At 36.0% G+C, this 20,596-nt stretch overlaps 1 protein-coding gene across 1 annotated transcript in view; it reads left to right on the top strand.

The window, feature by feature from the left end:
• Positions 1-20,596, top strand: part of DNAH7 (dynein axonemal heavy chain 7) — a 336,427-nt gene that overhangs the window by 152,520 nt on the left and 163,311 nt on the right. The window contains exons 25-29 of the mRNA XM_024243333.2: positions 7,820-7,988; positions 11,012-11,114; positions 11,235-11,362; positions 17,498-17,710; positions 20,221-20,319. Of these exons, the coding sequence (XP_024099101.2) occupies positions 7,820-7,988; positions 11,012-11,114; positions 11,235-11,362; positions 17,498-17,710; positions 20,221-20,319 (712 nt within the window). The remainder of the gene's footprint in view (positions 1-7,819; positions 7,989-11,011; positions 11,115-11,234; positions 11,363-17,497; positions 17,711-20,220; positions 20,320-20,596) is intronic.

Below are 20,596 nucleotides of genomic sequence, written 5' to 3'. Positions count from 1 at the left end.
AGGGAGGAGGATCACTTGACACCAAGAATTCAAGACCAGCCTGGGCAACATAGCAAAACTCCCATCTCTACAAAAAAATTTAAAACAAACAAACAAACAAAAAATGGCCAAGCATGGTGGTGCACACCTTTAGTCCTAGCTACATTGAAGGCTGAGGCAGGAGGATCACTTGAGCCCAGGAGTTGAGGCTGTAGTGAGCCACGATAAAGCCACCATGTTACTGGTGGCAAATCCATGTAGGTCTGAAGCAACCTCAATTCTTGCCTCCTCAGAAGAAAGAATTTGACAGAAGAGCGTAAGGCAGAAGGAGAGACTGAGGCAAGTTTTAGAACAGGAGTAAAAGTTTATTAAAAAGCTCTAAAGCAGAAAGAAAAGGAAGGGAAGTACACTTGGAAGAGGACCAAGTGGACAACTTGGAAGACAGGTGCACAGTTTGACCTTTTGACTTGACATGCTTCTGTGGTCTTGTGTTCTTTCTCCTGTGATTCTTTCCTTAGGGTGGGTTGTCCACCTGTGCAGTGGCCTGCCAGCACTTGGGAGGGGAGCATGTGCAGTGTGTTTACTGGAGTTGTACCCATGCTCACTTGAGGTATGTTTCCCTTACCAGCTGAATGTCCCTAGGAGATCATATACCTGCCAAACTCCGCCATTTGCCTCTCTTAGTGTGCATTTGTGAGCCTGCTTGCCCAACTCCTGAGATCTTATTGGGAAGCTGCTGATCACCAGCTTCAGATGTTTCTTTTTTTTTTTTTGAGATGGAGTCTCACTTTGTCACCCAGACTGGAGTGCAGTGGCGCAATCTTTTTTTTTTTTTTTGAGATGGAGTCTCGCTCTGTTGCCCAGGCTGGAGTGCAGTGGCACGATCGCAGCTCACTGCAAGCTCTGCCTCCCGGGTTCACACCATTCTCCTGCCTCAGCCTCCTGAGTAGCTGGGACTACAGGTGCCCACCACTACGCCCAGCTAATTTTTTGTATTTTGTTTAGTACAGGTGGGGTTTCACCGTGTTAGCCAGGATGGTCTCGATCTCCTGACCTCGTGGTCTGCCTGCCTCTGCCTCCCAAAGTGCTGGGATTACAGGCGTGAGCCACCACGCCCGGCCGACGCAATCTTGACTCACTGCAAACTCCGTCTCCAGGCTTCAAACGACTCTCCTGCCTCAGCCTCCCGAGTAGCTAGGACTACAGGCACCACCATGCTCAGCTAGTTTTTGTATGTTTGTATTGTAATTTTGCATTTTTAGTAGAGATGGGTTTTCAGCATTTTGGCCAGGCTGGTCTCAAACTCCTGGCCCCAAATGATCCGCCCACCTCAGCCTCCCAAAGTGCTGGAATTACAGGTGTGGGCCACTGTGCCCAGCCAGGTGTTTCTGTTTATTGTGAGTCTGCCTTTCCCTGGAGCTGACTATGGCCAATTATTATTTTAGAGAGACCGTTAACAACAGCCTGACCATCACCTGACGGTGGCCTGATATTCCTGGTGGGGCGGGGTGGGGGTGTGGGAGGAGCCCTCTCTTGCCCTACTTATGTCTGACTAACTACCTACTGTAAGTAACAACCACACTCCAGCCAGGGTGACAGAGTGAGACCTCGTCTCAAAAAAAAGAAAAGAAAAGAAATAGTGTCTTTCACAGATAATTTTTACCTTTATGAGTCCAATTTTTCAAGTTTTCTTTCATGCATCATGCTTTTTGGCATCGTATCTAAAAAGTCATCATCATCAAACCCAGCATCACCTAGATTTTCTTTGATGATGTCTTATAGAAGTTGTATAGTTTTAAGTTTTACATTTAAGTCTGTGATCCATTTTGAATTAATTTTGTGTCTAGATTCACTTTTTCCAGTTGTTTCACCACCATTTGTTGAAAAGACTATCTGTTCTCCATAAAATTGCACTTGCTCCTTTGTCAAAGATCTGATTTTATTTTAGAAATGTTTCTTAAATATGTGTTAGGAATTTGGAATCTACATTTTTCTTCCTTTCAGGGCACCTAAAGAGCTAAAGTAATGGAAAATAAACTATTCGTTTATAAGTGGCTGAGCAATTATCTGATCCTCAATTCGGAGCTCTCATGTATAATCTGGATTGAAGAATGTAGCCTAGCTTAAAGATGACTAATTATTTCCTGCTCCTTGAAGCTAAGCATGCGTGCTTTCCATATGGCTGAAGAACTGAATCCAAGAGAAAGAATAGTGGATCTAATTCATCCAGTTGCAGATGGGGAATGAGAGCCACACAGTGACTCCAACCACTACTTAAACAGGGTCCCATTTATGTCAGGATTTGACCTCCTGAGTGCAATATGGATGGAGTGAGAAATTAGAAGTTTTGATATAAGTTTCCTTCATATGGCTGATATAGTCAATAAGAGAGGAAGGATAGAAAGATTCTGCTCAACACTCTTTTCTTCTCGTTGGCTCTAATAGCACCATCCTATTAGCTACTTAAATATCTTCCCGATTTTTTAAGTTCTGATATAGTATATGAGGTGCAATATAATCTGTCTATTGGACTCAGTATTCCAGTAACACCAAACTCTTTCTTATGCATACCATTCTACTTCTTCACTCACTACCTGTGCACACAGTCTCTTGTTTCCCTGGCAAGTTCTCTCCCTTTCTTTTGTTCCTCAATAAATACAACTAACTCCTACTTAATCCTTTGGAACATCACCTTTTACAGGTAGCCTTTCTCTCTGACATTCCCTACATTACGAATCTCTCCTCAGTGATTCTCATCACACCATGTATCTTCTTCTGTCATAGCACTCATCATAATGGATTGAAAATATATTTGATATATCTGATATTCTTTACTGTAGTCTTTTCATGGACAAAGATTGTGCCTTATTTTTCTCTCTCCCACCAGCACCAACTCGTTTCCTGGCATAAAGCAGACATTTAATAAAATGTATTGAATATCCACAAACTGAAAAGCAGTTTTAAATTTTATTGTTTCCTAGAGAGTGATTAGAATTGTAAATGTTTTGGCCAGGTATGGTGGCTTATGCCTGGAATCCCAGCACTTTGGGAGACCGAGGCAGGCGGATCACCTGAGGTTAGGAGTTTGAGACCAACCTAGCCAACATAGTGAAACCCTGTCTCTACTAAAAATACAAAAATTAGTAGGGCATGGTGGTGCATGCCTGTAATCCCACCTATTTGGGTGGCTGAGACAGGAGAATCACTTGAGCTCAGGAGGCAGAGGTTGCAGTGAGCCAAGATTTCACCACCGCACTCCAGCCTGGGTGACAGAGCAAGGCTCTGTCTCAAAAAATAAATAAAATAAATAAAGTGATGTTTTTCAGATAGAGGATAGTGCTTAATGTATGAGTCTTCCTCATTGGCCTGGTAGGACTATTATTTATGGAGCATCAAATGAATCAGGGCAAGTGGTTCAGAATTAAGGCCAAGAACAATGCAGTTGTACTGGAATCTTCTTTGATATCATGCCAATTGTATGGCACAGGGGCAGGCCCAATTACTTGAAGAACCTATACAGAATCTAACACTAGTGCAATTGCTTACAGCTGTACCCTCTACCCAGTTGAAGTCTTTATAGATTTTACAATATAGGAATCCCTTTACAGTTAACATTACATGTGTATATCTACCAAGTAACTGTGAGAAAAAATAATTCTTAAATTTCATCTATCAATCCAAGAAGCATTTTTGATTAGCTGCTATATATCACATACTTTAGTAGTGTTCTTGATAGAGAAAAGATATAGAGTTTCTGTATTTAAACATTTTTCTGTCAGATGGGAAAGGCAGTTTAAAAAACAATTACAATACAGTGTACTGAGTGAAATATTAGAGGTAAACATTAGGTGCTACAGATATATTAATCCAGAGGGGAATGGAAGTTCATGGGGGAATGCTCTGAGAAGGAAATTGTTAATAAAAGATCTGGGGCTGGGCACGGTGGCTCACGCCTGTAATCTCAGCACTTTGAGAAGCCAAGGTGGGCAGATCACGAGGTCAGGAGATTGAGACCAGCCTGACCAACGTGGTGAAACCCCGTTTCTACTAAAAATACAAAAACTTGCTGGGCATGGTGGTGGGCACCTGTAATCCCAGCTACTCAGGAGGCTGAGGCAGGAGAATCGCTTGAACCCGGGAGGCGGAGGGTTTCAGTGAGCCAAGATTGTGCCACTGCACTCCAGCCTGGACGACAGAGCGAGACTCCGTCTCAAAACAAAAACAAAAAACAACAACAAAAACATCTGGATGGAGATCTTATATTAGGAGATCTAATATTGAAGGATAAGAAGATTTAGCCAAATGAAAATGAAGAGGGGCTGGCTCTGTATTCTTTGACTAGCAAGTATAACACCCTTACATTTAATGTGATTCATAAACTATTTAGACTCATTTAAATAATCTTATTTTGTGCTTTATATGAAAATGAAGAGGGGCTGGCTCTGTATTCTTTGACTAGCAAGTATAACACATTTACATTTAATGTGGTTCATAAACTATTTGGACTTATTTAAATCATCTTATTTTGTGCTTTATATGCTCCAAGTTTAACATTTTATTTTGCTTTGTTTTTCTCATGTCCTATCTTTTAAGCGATTGAGTTTTCTTTATTCATTTATCTCATTTGATATGGATATAACATGGGATATGATATGGGCTATGATATAGGATGCTGTTTCTATTCTCTTAAAGGTTATCTTACATTTAGTAAAAGAATGCCTATTTTGCTTAATAAAGCCTAAAGTTAATAAATATCTCTATTCTCTTTCTGAGTAATAAAATGTCTTTAACTATTTTAACTCCAGGTTCCTATCTCTTATATTCCAAATACTAAATTAAACTTTGTTTTTAAATTTCTTTCCAGAAAATTAGTCATTTTAACTAGTTTATTGAATAAACCAGTTTTAGGATGCAAGCAGAAAGCAATTTTATTCTTTCTTATTACTGTTTTTTAAAGTTGCTCTATTAAATAAATTTTTCTCATTCCTGAATGAAATCTAGGGTAGATTCCCTAGCTTTTCTGGTCACTCTAAAATATTAATTATAAGTGTCATTTTTTAAAATAATAAAAGTCCACTTACATCTAATATCAAAATTAATAATAGCTCCCATCCAATTTAAAGCTTCCTTCTCCCTCAGCTCAAGCCTGCCTCAGGCTGAGAGCCTGAATTTGGAAAACAGATGTGGTCAATTTTTAGCTATTTTTATCCCTATCCTTGATTTCATCCCTCAATAGCTTATCTTTTGCTTCCCCCAGTATTGGAGGTTGAAGGGGAGAAAACAGAAAGAAGTAGGTTTATATGTGACAAGTGTCTGGTATGACAACTATCTCTTGGCTGTATAGTGATGTCTTGGTGATGGCATAAGCCCAGATGTGCCAGATCTTCCAAGGGATGTTTATGCGGGTTCCTTAAAGCCCGTCCAGTGACTGAATTCTCCCACCTGTGGAAAATGCCTTCTTGGGCTGGCCGCAGGTGGCTTTTGCTTCAGCCTCTGAGGCTCACCACACACAGACCCTCTTTTGGGGATTTTCTCCTGTTTCAGATGGCCTTCTGCATAGGGTCCCATTCAGTGTGACTCAAATCTGGCTCTCGGGATCTGGACCTGGCCAGGTGATAGACACATATTTGTTTTGCCAGCAGTGGGAACACATCTCTCTGTTTTTTTCTCCCATTCTGCCATCAGGAGAAGCTCCAGGCATCTTTTCAGCTTGAAATGTTTTCGGTTGTGAGTCAGCACTCAGTTTCTGTGCTCTAGAAAATCCAGAGGGCAGAGGGTGTGTCAAGCTTTCTGAGCAGTCTCAAAGGCCCCTCAGTTAGCTTGGGAGAGGGAAAAGTGCTGCTCTTTCTTCCACCATACAGAGAGAGGTAAAAAACACAACCCACCAATGATTCTTTCCAAAGAAGTCCTCACTCCTGATCACTCACTTATAGTCTTCTTATCTAATTTTTATATGCCCTGATGATAGCTAATGTTCCAAACCAACTTCATCATCTATAAGATAAGATGAGCTGGTATTTATTGTTCTCAGCTTGGGGCTTTAGTCAAAATTCCAAGAAAGAACCCTATTAAATAGAGTGTTACATATTTTTTACTATTAATATACAGGATTACCAAAAATTTTTATCATTTTCTTTACTCACCAGTGCTTCTTGCTTTGCCTTACTTTTGGTTGAATTTTCTTCCCCTTACTAGGCAATGTCTTCTAGTAATCGTTCCAGGAAGGCTCTGCAAGTAATGAGCTCTATCAGTCTTTGTCTAAAAATGCTTCTTTGTGTGTCTTTGCTCAATTATTAAATGACAGATTAGCTAGGTATGGAAGTGTAGATGAACAGTAATTTTCCCTCAGCCCTTAAAACTCCTGGCATCCATTGCTACTGCTGGTAAGTCCCTGTTGTTCTTATTCTTTTGTAGGTAATTTTCTTTTCTCTGTTATAGTTTTTAAGATTTCTCTTTATTGTTGATGTTCACTGTAAAGTTACTAGATGTAGATTAGTTTTTATTTATCCTATTTGGGCCTTTTTCCATTCATGTTTTTCTTGAATTCTGAAAAATTATCAGCCATTGCTGTTTAAATTTTGCTTCTTCCCCATTTTCTTCCTTCTATGTCTCTTAACTTTTCTTACATTCAGTCTCTGTATCTCTTTGAGTAATTTTCAGTGCATAATTTTCTGTTTCCTTATGTTTATTCTGCTATTTAACTTGTTCACTGAGTTTTTAAATTATATTTTTATTGCTAGACTTTCAAATTGTCTCATTTCTAAAATTGGCTTCTGTTTTTCTCTCACAATTTTTTGGTGTCTATTGCTTTATATTTAAAATCTCATTTAATAGACCACCAGGATACCATAGAGAGTAGGACGCCATTTATATAATAACACTCTTTGTCCATCTGCTTTTGCCTCAGCAAGTCTGACTCCTAACTCTGATCTCTCTCTCCTGTTTGAACTGTGAGCTCATTTTAGTAGTGATTGTTTCCCCATGCAGTCTTGCTTGTTGTCACCTGTGGAGGTGTCCATAAAGAGTAGTTTCATATTTATCTCTGAGGAGGACTCTAGAGTTTTTTCTGTTTCAGAACAAAATGTTGATTTATCATTTTGGATTAATGTGCCCATGACTAGTAGAAATTTGGACCTCTTTTTCCCTGCACGAATGATGCAAGCTTTTCATCAGGCCCCGTGTGAAGGGTAGGCTTCCTTGTCTCTTCCATAATTGACTCTTCTTTGTCTCTCTCCAGTAGGTTGCTGGAGTGATTTTAGTTTCCATTTAGAGACAAGACAGCCTTTCAAGACTTCTGGATATATATAGGTGGATCCATTCCAGCTCCCCACATTGCTCACTTCTGAGGTTTTATTTTCTGTTTCTATCTGAGCATAAATATACTCATTTATTTATATACTGATCCCGAAACAATCTTTTAGTGTCTAATTCCCTGGCTTTGCATTCCCTCTTCATTGGTAATTTTCTTTTCATTCTTTCAAAAATGGCCATGTATTTTAAATTATTATTTGTTTTCTTTTCTGTAACATTTCCATATCCTTATAGTTGGGGAATTAGGGGATTCAAGGTCAGCTGAATTCTTCATATTGGCCAGAAATCAACATTAAATTTCAAAAGTGAATTTGTTCTCAATGTGGCATATATATAGCTATTCAGAAATAAAATATAATAACAGAAAAAGTAATGAACTATCAGAGATTTTCAGAGGTTACTGGGAAGGAAGAAATTATCAAAGAGGAAGTTGGAGGTTTGGTTCTCAATTTAACCTTTTTCTCTTCTTGGCATGTGAGTGGAGAAAATCACATTATTCTACAAAGAATGTCTATTTCATGTATTTCAGAACCTTATTTGGAGCCCTTCATTTGCACCTTGGAGGAGCACCTGAGGGTCCAGCTGGCACTGGGAAGACTGAAACTACCAAAGATTTGGCAAAAGCTGTAGCCAAACAATGTGTTGTTTTCAACTGCTCTGATGGGTTGGATTATTTGGCTTTGGGAAAATTCTTTAAGGTTTGAATTAATTCCTCATTTCTTTACAACAGGATAACTGATCAGAGATGGTTATTTATGATGCAACATAATTGAATACAAGTAAAAGATTTACTGTAGCTTAAGTAAAAGTAAAAATTGAAGCACTATCTCAATAATTCTTAAAGGAAATAAGGTTATAGCAAAACCCTATTTGCAGAGAATCTCTACTTCCCTCTCCAGTGCCTACTGTAACAAGTCATTATTACTGGTTGGATTAAGTGGTGTCCCTTAAATACATTGGAGCAGATAAGAGTTTGAGAACGATTGTGTCGTGTAAAGGTCGTGGGATTCTAAAGACATCTTTAACCTGCAGGTCTTGCTATTGAGAAGTTATTTTGAGTCAGTAATTTACTTTTCTAGACATATTCTAATCAATCATTTCAGTGAACTTGAAATCTTAAGTTTATTATTTGTTTTTATTTTTAAAAATTTATTTTTATTTATACATTATAGACGTACATATTTTCAGGTTACATGTGATAATTTAATAATTTCTAAAGATCAAATCAGTGTATTACTTTTTTTTATTCTAAGTTAGATTCTTATTCTTGTTGGTCCATGAGCTTCAAAAGGTAGAATTAGAGATACCAAGTCCCTGCCTATAAACCTATAAACATCTGATCATTTTAGCAGCTTGTGGCTATAGCCTGTTATTCCTTAAAATGTTAGGTGACACAACTGAACACAAAATTATCCATTTGAAATTTTATATTTATTTATGTTTTTCTGTAATTTTTCAAAGCACATTTTATTTTTATTTCCAATTTTTATTTTAGGTTCCAGGGGTACAGGTGCAGGTTTGTTACATGGGTAGATTGTGTGTTGCGAGAGTTTATCTGGTGTACAGATAATTTTGTCACCCAGATAATCAACATAATAGCCAATAGGTAGTTTTTCAATCCTCACTCTCCTCCCACCCTCCACCCTCAAATAGGCCCCAGTGTCCATTGTTCTTTTCTTCGTGTCCATGTACATGCAAAGCACATTTTAAAGATTCTGGAATGTTTATGTTTCCAAATTTTCTCCAGAAAAAGTTAACATTAAAAAAGATAAACTAGCAAAATAGAATATACCAACCCTAACCCATGCAGTAAACTGTTCCTGGCTGGAATCTGACCAATCTGGAGTTTAATTACTCTCTATTTGTGATACTGGAACAATTAGAATTAGAACTTTTAAAAGCTCAAAATTATAATTAATAAAATATGAAAACATTTAAATGACCAATTAACATTTTAATTCAGTCTCTGTAATGATTTACAACCTTGTTGAAATGAGCACTATTCCCAATAGCAAAGATATGGAATCAACCTAAGTGTCCATCAGTGGAGAAATGGATAAAGAAAATGGGGTATATCTATACAATGAAATACTATTCAGCCATAAAAAAGAATGAAATCATGTCTTTTGTGGCAACATGGATGGAACTAGAGGTCATTATCTTAAATGAAACAAGCCAGGCACAGAAAGTCAAATATCCCATGTTCTCACTCATAAATGGGTGCTAAGAAATCTGTACACACAGCTGTAGAGAGTAGAATGATAGAAATGGAAGGGTGCAAAGGTGGGAGAGGGGTGTGATGAGAGATTACTTAATAGGGGCAATGTATGTTCTGCAGGTGATGGATACCATGAAATGGTATGGATACCAAAATGGTATGATACCAGTGTATGTTATTCAAGTAAGGGATACCAAATTGCATAGTGACTCAGCCACTATGCAACCTATGCATGTAACAAAATTGCACACATACTCCATAAATTTGTACAAATAAAAATATATAAATAAAAGAAAAAATAACAAAACTAAAAAATTCTACATGCAATTTGAATAGCCATTACATTATTAAATGTCTAAAGAAATGTCTGGTATATATTGCTCAGTTTTGGAATCTATGTAATGACCATCTTCATTCTTTTATTTAGAGTCATAAACTTAATAGTATTAAATCTGCTTATTAGTATTTGTAAATAGCTTCTTTGTGTAGGGATTGTGCTGAATAATGGGGGGTAGAAAATTAGACATGATTTTTATTATCAAGAATCTCAAAATTTATATAACTGCTTGAATATGACTTCCAAAGCATTCTGTTCTCTGTGATTTGTCGTCATGCATTAGAGGTCAAAGTCATTTATAGGGTCTTCTCCAGCTAATGAGAATGTACTATTCTTTGACGTGCATAGAGTTTGTGTACAATCTAGTGTGGTTCAGAAGAATGAAATGTGTAAAAATCCAAGGTCAACTGCAATAATCTGTGTGGCTTTGTGCTAATTATTTAACATCTCATATGGTATAGCCTTAGTGTCCTTGCGTAAAATATGCATACAAAGTGCTATGAGTTACGGTTGGCACATACAGTGTACTCGATGTAACACATGCATGTGTGTGCTTGCATGCACACACACAATCTATAAATGTATGTTCAGTACATATTTGTTGAATTGTTTGATGTTTTTAAAAGTAAATCTGAATTCAGATGAAACTACTCATGCTTGATTTTCCAGTTTTTCCTTATGATCAAATGGCACATATCTGTGAGGTAGCTGTGGGTTAGGACCGCAAACCAGGGCCTTAAACAGTGGTAGTTGCTATTAAGGTGCTCAAACCACAAGGCAGTCTCATTGGCAACAGAAGTCATCTTATTTAGATGGTTATTATAACCTATGCTATAAAATCAATGTGGAGTAAGCAAGTAAAATTGACTTGTAAATAAAAAGCAGGAAAGGCTTTGAGATTATAGGTGTATGTCTAAATGCTAAAAAAAAAAAATGCAGAAAAGAGAAAAATGTTAATTGGAAAATTTTCCAGTTGATCAAACTCTTTTATTCATGTGGAATAATGAATTGGTAATGAAAAAATCAGCTGTCTTTAAAGATAAAGGTGAATAAGCAATTTCCTTGACAGGATATTAAATCCTTGAAAAGATCAGGTAAAAATACAACATTTCAATGCAATATTGAATCAGATAAAGTCAAAAATTTTCATTACTCTTTTCTCATAGGGACTGTTATCTTGTGGAGCCTGGGCTTGCTTTGATGAGTTTAACAGAATTGATTTGGAAGTGCTCTCTGTGGTTGCTCAACAAATCCTTACTATCCAAAGAGGTAATGGACTAGTTTGTCTTTGCATTATGTGAAAATAAAAGAAATATGAGAGGTAATGAATGGCACAGCTCACGTTTATATGTGGTATTACTAAGTCATTTCATTCCCGGTTACCTACAGGTATTAATGCAGGTGCTGATATACTGATGTTTGAAGGAACTGAACTAAAACTTGACCCCACATGTGCTGTCTTTATAACAATGAATCCTGGGTATGCTGGGCGATCAGAACTGCCAGATAACCTGAAGGTATGGGAGGAGTTATTATATAATCTGTTTCTTCTCTATAATTTACAAAGTTAATATATGAAAAGAGCTAGGCGTGGTGGCTAACGCCTGTAATCCTAGCACTTTGGGAGGCTGAGGTGGTGGGAGGATCACTTGAACTCAGGTGTTTGAGACCAGCCTGGGCATAGTGAGACCTTGTCTCTTAAAAAAAAAAAAAGGAAATATTTTAAAAGTATGTGTGTGTGTGTGTGTGTGTCTGTGTGTATGTGAAAAGAAAGAATATGCTATCCTTGAGTTTATGTAAAATATTTTGTTTTAGTTATAATGTTTTAAAAAATTGTTTTAGAAAAGAATTTTTAAAGCTCTGAGTATCTTTACAGAGTAAATATCCACACCAGGAACAGTTCCCAAAATATTTATTTTTAAAATAGTGCTAATTTTGAAAAATTACAAAATATAGAAAAATGCTAAGGGTGTACCCATTCTACTGCTTACTATAGATTGTGTCCCCCTACTTTTAAATGCCTTTTTACAATGCTGGAAACGCACTATTGTGTATGCTGGGTGGGTTTTTTTCACGTTAATATTATATCATGAGCATGTTCCCGTTTTTATAAGCATAATTCCAACTATTAATACATTTACTGAACTGTAGCTTACTTTTGGACATTCAGTTTGCTTTCAGTTTTCCTGCATTATAAATAATATCACAATGAGTAGTTTTTACTAAAGGCATTTCTCTATTTTGAAATACTTCTTTAGATGGAGTCATGGGACTAAGATATTTATTGCTAAATTGTGCTCCAAGACAGGTTGAAATGATTTTCATCCCATATCAGTTCTCAATTTTCATTGACACCCGGCGTTAATTTTTTAATGAAAAAGAACAAAACACTTTCTTGACTTGACCAGACTTTACTTTAAAAAACAAACAAACACCATTTTCTTTGATTATTAGTAAAACATGACATTTTCCCCATATTTTGGTTAACCATTTTATATCCTTTTCTGATGAATTGCATATGTATGGCACATATACAGACAGCAATGTTGAAGAATAATGCCATAGTAATTGTGGATCCAAAACCAATCTCCTGACTAGATCCTATATTACTTCCACACTTCACATGCTTAGACTGACAGCTTCCCAGACTAAATGAGCAGTTTTTCTTTTCCACCAAAAAGACTTGATATGACTAATTGCTGCCAAATGTTTTTGTATTTCCATTTCATGCCCCTTTATATGTTAAGTCTTATGTTTTAGGATTTTGCCTTAGTGAAGGAAGGCATGATTAACAAATGAAAAACGGTAAATCCTCTTCTATCTAAGAAACATTTTACAAGTTTTATTTGGCATTTTCTTTTGGAAAGACTTTTTTGTTGTTGTTGCAGTTCTTGTATTTGTTCACTATGTTATTCTTTTATTTGGTAGGATCAATCTGAATATGTAAATTTGCAAAGGTAGGAAAAGCAAAAATCTGTGAGTAGCTTGTTACAGAAAGCTGGGAGCCATTATTGGTTGAGTTTGTTAATGCCCTCTGCAGACTTTTCCACGGTTTTATTTACTGTGCAGGTTGAAACAGTGCTAACATATTCACCTGGTAGTTCTTGGGGATAATGTATTTTCCTTCTGCATGAGGCCAAAAGCTATTCTCAATTCTGATAGCTTCTCCTATTGTGCAGCCTTCTTGGTTCAAGCTTCTACACAGCATCTGTTTTCAGGTATATATGGAAATACCAAATACCTAACAAGTCTGAAATGAAAGAGTTACATATTCCTTAAAAAATAATAAAAGCCTGATGGGGCCCAGAAAGTATCATTACCAGTATTCGGAATCAGTCTCAAAAACTACCTCTTCTTCACCTGGTGATTCAGTCAGTCACCAAGCCCAGGGTTTCCATTTCACACAACTCCTACAATCCCTGCTGCACTGACCTGGTCCCCCTGCCACACCTTGCTGCTCCCTGCCTTCTGTCTTCTCCCATGTGTCTTATTGCAATAGTTCACTTGTCATCAGTTTCTTCTCTATTGAAATTCACTGTAATGAATTCCCCGTCACAGTGCTACCAGTGTTATCTATCAAAAGAAATCTAATCATATAATCTTCAACTTTAAAAAACTGCTGGGCTCCTTTTTGTCCATGGACTAAAGTTCAGATTTCTTAGTACAATCTACAAGAGCTTTGGCATGGGGACTCAGTTGCATCTGTCTTGCCATTTCCCTACCTCTGTCTGTTACACTGGGCCTCACTAGCCTCTGAAGGTCCCTTACCTTTCTACATGCTATTTTCTCTCTCTCAAGTGCTCTGCTAGGCCTCCTCTTTCGTGTCTGACAAATTTATGCTCATCCTTTAAACTAGCAGTGAACACTAAACATATGTACAGTTCAGATCTGATCTTCTGGGTGAAGTCCCTGGACTTGGCTGAGGTTTATAGCTGAATCCTGTCATGTGCATGTCCATGGGTTCTTCAGGGACTCTTCCATTAGGAGGAGTCTACTTGTAATTCCTGAGGCTTGAGTGATGGATTCTATTTCTCCAATTGTCATTGCCTTCTCTCTGCCTGGATCTCTGTGGTCAACTCCATGTAAACTTCACTGTTGGAGAGCTCTCATTCTGCCAGGAGATATGTAGGGCAGCACTTACAGAGCTTCAGTGTGGCCCTTCTTTGTTGTGTACCGCTCATAAATCCTTTTCCCAACAAATCCTGGGTATTAATCCTGCTATCACACGTCACTATCCTTTTTCAGACATGAGTCAGGCACCAGTCCATATCTCCTGAAATGCAGGAATATCTACCAAGCTCTCACAGAACTTGGGTGTAGTGAGGAGGATTGTGGGGACTCAGAGCATAACGACAGCTCCCTTCAAAAGGAATATTTTCACAACTCCTTCCTCTCTCAAATATTTTGTAATCTACAAGTAGATGAGAGGGTTCAAGGTTGTAGACATTTCCTTTGTAGATTTTGTATATTGAGAAGATCATGCTCACTTTAGTAACTGATGTATCATATCATACAGAAAGAGTCCCATTTTGACATCCTGTTACATTTAGACAAAATCTGCATAATAAAGCAATTTCTTAAATACATCTTCACTTTAGAGAAGCTGTATTTTAGATTTAAACTATTCTGAAGAATCAGTAGTCAATGATCATTTTAGAATAGTTTGTTAGAAGCCACGGTAAAATAGACACATTCTAGATCTCTTAATGTCACAAAGCCAATAAAGTGACGCATAGCTTTTCAGAGTATATGTAGGATGAAACACTAATAGTATTGAGGGGAAAAAAACAAAGTAGATCCTAAATCCTCCATTTCATTCAGCTAAAATCCAGCTTGTTCCTGAACAGATCAAAATATTTACAAAATCAATTTGCCGTTTCTTAAAAGTAAATGGTAAAAAGTTATTGCTTGAATTTTTTTTATTGTACCAATATGTAGTCCTTTGAAAGCATGCTCCAGGAAGTATACACATTTCCTTATGTACCACCCTCCTTCCACCAGTAGAGCAGAAGCAGTAGAACAGCTATTCTTGGTCATTTATTTTTGCTGAGATAAACATGAAGATTATGTTCACATGGATTACATGCACTGGAATTTACTCAAGTCTTGGCATGTTACCTGGATCTGTACCCTCTTTGTTTTCACACTCAACAAACTATGTCACTGGTTAAGCTAGAATCCAATTTAATTTTTTTTAACAAAGCACTAAATTATCTTCAAACTTACTGCTATTACCAACAAATTATTTCTGGTACATCCAAAATCGAACCACATTATATCTGTATGCTGCACAACCTGTTTGAGAATCACTGGTTTAGGCTTCAAAAATATTTCAATCAGGATGTTTTTCATTGTGTTAAGTATCATTGTTCAATCATTGGTGGAGGACTCCTAATAAATGGAATATCATGATACCCCTTGACACTTCTTTACCTCACTTTATTTTTTGTTCTGCTAGTCAGAAATATGTCTGCTTCATCATTTTCCACAACCGTATTGCTAACAGTGCTAAGAGGTGAATAGGATATTTGTGAAGTAACTAGGGTGGTCAAAGGGAAACCTACAACCCACAGTCCTGGATGTTGACCTCAAACTAGTAGTAATTTGTGCTATTGTAGAAAAACTTTATCACCCTAACCCTGTTGACTGGCTGACTGATTTGTTAATTCAGTCATTCTCTCTTTCATTCTTTAAAAAAGTAGTAGTTGAGAACCTACCCTTTAAAAGAGATACCAACTGTATAGCAATTCTCGTGCTCTTTTTTCCCTCATGTGTATAGTGGTTAGAACACTTGCTTAGCCTTTTTATTTCAAGTTATTTGCTCAAATTATATTTTTTAAACATTTTATTCTTCCATTCTTTAATGGTAACCTTATTGATAAAATAGCAGCACTATGGCCTCTAACTAGTAATTAACACAACACATTAGAAGGATCTTACTTGATACAAATCTTCGAATTGTTCTCAACTTAGAAGAGTCATAATAGATCATTTAAGCAAGATGTTCTTATTTTCTATCTACCTTGAGTTTTTGGCAATTCAACTAATTCCCAGAATGTATTTATGAACTATCTGACTATGATTGTCATTCACTAGAATAACTTCATTTTCCCTTAGAATATTGCTGTTTTCCATATTTTGTACAAGAAAGTCATGTTTTAATACATGAGCTGTTGAAGCGAGTCCTCATACATACTAATATTCTATACCTAAATTCTTATTTATTCTTTTAAAATATATTGTTTTCTATTTACTTACCATCAAAAGCATCATATAACCTCAGTATTTTAAATATCATGAGAAAAAGTTATCTTTACAATTTATAAAATTGATTTATCTCTAATAATAATTATCTTTTACTTATTTCCAGTTTTCTTTCCTTTATTATGCTTGCTGAAAGACTGACATTGTGACTTCAGATTCAAAAAAGTTAAAAATATCTCAAAATGGATAATTTATCTAACACTAACATAATCTGGTAAACTCTAGATTATATAATTAAGTAGATCCCTATAGAGCCTCGCTTGAAGCCGGTCTCCCAACATGGGGACACTCAGCAGCCCAGATGAGAAACGCAACTTTTGAACATCCTGGGAGAGTCTGAGGTTCTGTAACATGTTGCTTCCCATGAAGAATATAATGTAATTGAAATTGAACACTTAGATGAAAAAGAATTGATACAAAAAGCTAGTGATATATTTATTATATACACAACAGGAAATTTATTTTTTAAGTTGCTTTTTATCTATATGATTTGAACATTAAAATTTATTTTATATTTTCAGAAGCCAGGAATTTGTCTATTTATTTGTTTACTTTTTAAACTTCCAGGTCAGTGATTTTTTTATTGAAGTATGATTGACAAATAAACGTCATACATATTTAAGGTGAACAATGTGATGTTTTGATATACATATACATTGTGTAACAATCCCCTAATCAAGCCAATCAACTTATCCACCACCTCACATATATACTTTTTCTGTTTTCTTTCTGTTGGTAACACTCAAGATCTACTCTCTTAGCAAATTTCAAGAATACAATACATTATTGTTAATAGACTATGAACATTAAAATTTAATGCTATTGTAGAAAAGGTGTAAAGTCATAACATTATGAAATAAAGAGTATGATTATCTTTACAATGGTCTTTTTATTTATTTTAATTTCCTAACCTCTTTATACATTTTTGCCTTTTAAAATTATTCTTAACATATAATAATTGTATATATTTGTTGAATAGAGAGTGATATTTTGATGCATGTAAACAATGTGTAATGATCAAATCAGGGTATCTGTGTCTATCACCTCAAATATTTATCATTTATTTGTGTTGGAAACATTCAAATTCTTCTCTTTTAGCTATTTAAAAATATAGAATAAATTATTTTTAACTATAATCACCCCACAGTGCTACAGTACACTGGAATTTATTTCTTTTATGTACCTGAAATTTTGCATTTGTTAACCAGCCTCTCCCTATTGCCCCACCTCACCTTTCCCAGCCTCTAGTTACCACTATTTTACTCTCTACTTCTATGAGACAAACTTTTTTAGCTTCCGCATATTAGTGAGAACGTGGTATTTATCTTTCCATGCCTAGCTTATTTTATGATGATCCTTTTAAAAGTAACTTTTCTACCTACCCATAGGCTCTCTTTCGGACAGTAGCAATGATGGTGCCTGACTATGCCATGATTGCTGAAATAGTCCTGTACTCCTGTGGGTTTGTCACTGCTCGGCCACTGTCTGTAAAAATCGTGGCTACATATCGCTTGTGTTCAGAGCAGCTGTCATCTCAACATCACTACGACTATGGAATGAGAGCCGTGAAGTCAGTTCTTACTGCTGCTGGGAATCTGAAGGTAGAGAACACAATATTTCTTACTTGTAAATTTCCTATTTGTAAATTTCCAGCCTAATGGGTCTTCACAGAGTTCCAATAACTTGTTGGTTTCATTAATTGATTGAAAAAAGTCAATTATTACACCAAAAATGTATTATCTTGTACACATGAAAAAAGAAATTTTATAATGATTTGTAAAACCTTACACATGTAATTCTTAGTGATTTGAGTTCTGTTTCATTAACGGGGTACTACCAAGGAATAAAATTGCTTACTCCTGCGAAATGTTTCGAATGTCCTCAGTCTATATAAACATATAAACAAATATAGCATTAAATGAAATAAGTATAATTAATATACACAAAAGACTCTAAATATTGTCACTTATTATAATTACACAATTGCAGCCAACTGTGGACTAGCAGTAATAGATTTGCAGTATGATGTTTACCTTCAAAATGGTCTAAATTGTAACTGTAATATATGAAAACCCAAATACTTTAAGCTTTGGTTGACTTTTCATTGAGAGTATATTGTAGAACCATGAAATATAACTGTACGTTAGTTCTTTATGAAATCAGATAGTCTTAGTTAATAGCAAAATGCAAAATGTGACCTTGGAGCTTGCAAAATTTTCACATTCATGATTTGTAGAAGATACAGATTTTAAATTATATCCTATGTGATTAAGAACAATAGGATGCATTTTTATCTTCCGCAATAATGTTATCAAGAATTCTGATATATAGTGGTGATATTCTATTTCACATTAGCCTGACATAACTTCAAGTCATTGTTTGTTGCAATAAACAAAAGGGACTAGAGGCAACAGTTTGTATTAAGTTGGCATGTCAGGATTAGATTGTGGTCAGATAATGGGAAGGATAATGCATTGTCCTAGTGTATGTCATCACTGAAATCTTGACTATGGAATTGAGCTATTAAAGTTATGCAGCAAATGAATCCTGCAAATGAATCCTGTCATTCTTTTTCAAAGCTAATACAGAATTGTTGAATGTTTTGGCCTGAATATTTTGAAGCTTGTTTCTATTATAGCAAGAAACAATTTAAGCATTTGCTTTAAAATAACAGCCTCTCAAAGAACAAAAGAGACTTCTGACACTTCATAATTGATGTGCAGTTAGACTGATCCAAAAACAAAATCCAGATCAACAGGACATGCTCTGTCATTGGGGAACTCGAGTGTCAGAGACTGACTCTGACTGCCAGGCATCACACACTTTGTAAGGCTGAAGCTAATTAAGTGGGAACATGGCATTTATTAGGCAGAGAGATTCTAGAGAAAGGGACAGGGTTCTGGAAAATTATATGCGTGGTGGTAGGAGAAGCTTTGGAGTGAGATGTTGAATAATGTATTAAAGTTGGAAGAAATAATTCTGAGTTTGAATTTTTGTTAATTCATGTGAACATTATTATAGGTATGAGTAACAAGTTCAGAGTTCAACCAGATTTGTAGTAAACTTTGGGCACACCACAAATGTTTTGGAATTGAATGTGAGTTTTCTTAAACACACTTTATTAAACTAACTTAGCGCGTGACCAGCCGTCTTCACTCTGTCTGTGGAACTTGCTAACACGTGGCGTTCTGGGCGTGCAGCCGGCAGCATCCCCTGCTCTGCCCTTCCACTTCGGCTTCTGTCAGATGAGCTGCATTCCTTACTCAGAGCTGGTTTGCTTGTTCTTGAACCTTTTTGAAGCCACTTGGACACATTACTGTTATTATGTCATCTAACTGCATGGTGCAAAAACTGATGATATATAAGCATAGAAAGAAGGAATTTTTTTCCTGTGAAAACTAAGTTCATGTTTAAGAAAGATTCAGTAAAGATGAAATGCTAAAATTTTGACTTTGAATAAGATGTTGATAAGAAGTGTGTATAAAACTGAAGAAAAATGTAAAAATTTATCAGGATGATACACTTAAATTGTATTACAAGTATCTTTGAAGAGCACTGGCCTCTTTAAAAAACAAAAAGAGGAGACAACAAGATGGAATAGATGATGTGTTATTGATGCTTTTGGAAAAAAAAAATTGTGCCTAACTGTAAACTCAGAGAAAAGGCCTTGGCATCAAAATATGGGCAAATTAGTGAATGTTTATATGTTTTAACTTTAAATGCATCTTTTCAAAATGATTGCCCACTTTTAATAATTTTCATTTGACCAATCTACTGCTAGTCGTGAATACATGTAGAGTACAAGCAAGCTCTACCAAGTATAAGGGATGGCAGCTGCCAAACTATATTTAATTCATGTTAATACCTCTTTACTTAGCATATCTGTGAAAAGGTAGTTAGTTTAACCTGGATTTTTATTATAAACTGGTAAAAAAAAATGCAACAAGTTTAAATGTCAGTTTCTAAAATTCATAACAATCCAATATAATGAAAGAAGAGCTGCATTTGTTTAAACTGAATACAGAGTCTGTAGGTTTGTGTGTATGTGAACACGAAAGGGGTGGGTGCTGTTAGCAGATGCAGATATCATCATGAGTGTATTTTTTTTTAGCTGAAATATCCAAATGAAAATGAAGAAATTTTGCTGCTTAGATCTATCATTGATGTAAATCTGCCAAAATTTTTATCCCATGATTTACCACTCTTTGAGGTAAGAACATTCATTATCCCAATGTATCAAAACTCTTATAATAATCTATTTATCACATGTCTAAGGTTGTGAAGCTCCCATTATGGAAAACAATGACACAGTACAGAGAAGCAGATAATTCCATATTTTATTTGAAGTGTGTTTAGCTAGCTTTGTCACTTTGAGAACCTTCAACAACTTGGGATTTTAAAATAGTACTTTTAAGTTCGTTACTGCAGAAAATAATGAGCACATGAAAGTTACAAAATATTTGCTTATAAATTCCACTAGAATGTAG

This window comes from Pongo abelii, chromosome 11 (assembly GCF_028885655.2).
Source record: "Pongo abelii isolate AG06213 chromosome 11, NHGRI_mPonAbe1-v2.0_pri, whole genome shotgun sequence".
Taxonomy (NCBI): Eukaryota; Metazoa; Chordata; class Mammalia; order Primates; family Hominidae; genus Pongo; species Pongo abelii.
The sequence above is the reverse complement of the archived record's forward strand: the minus strand, read 5'-3'. Positions and strand labels throughout refer to the sequence as shown.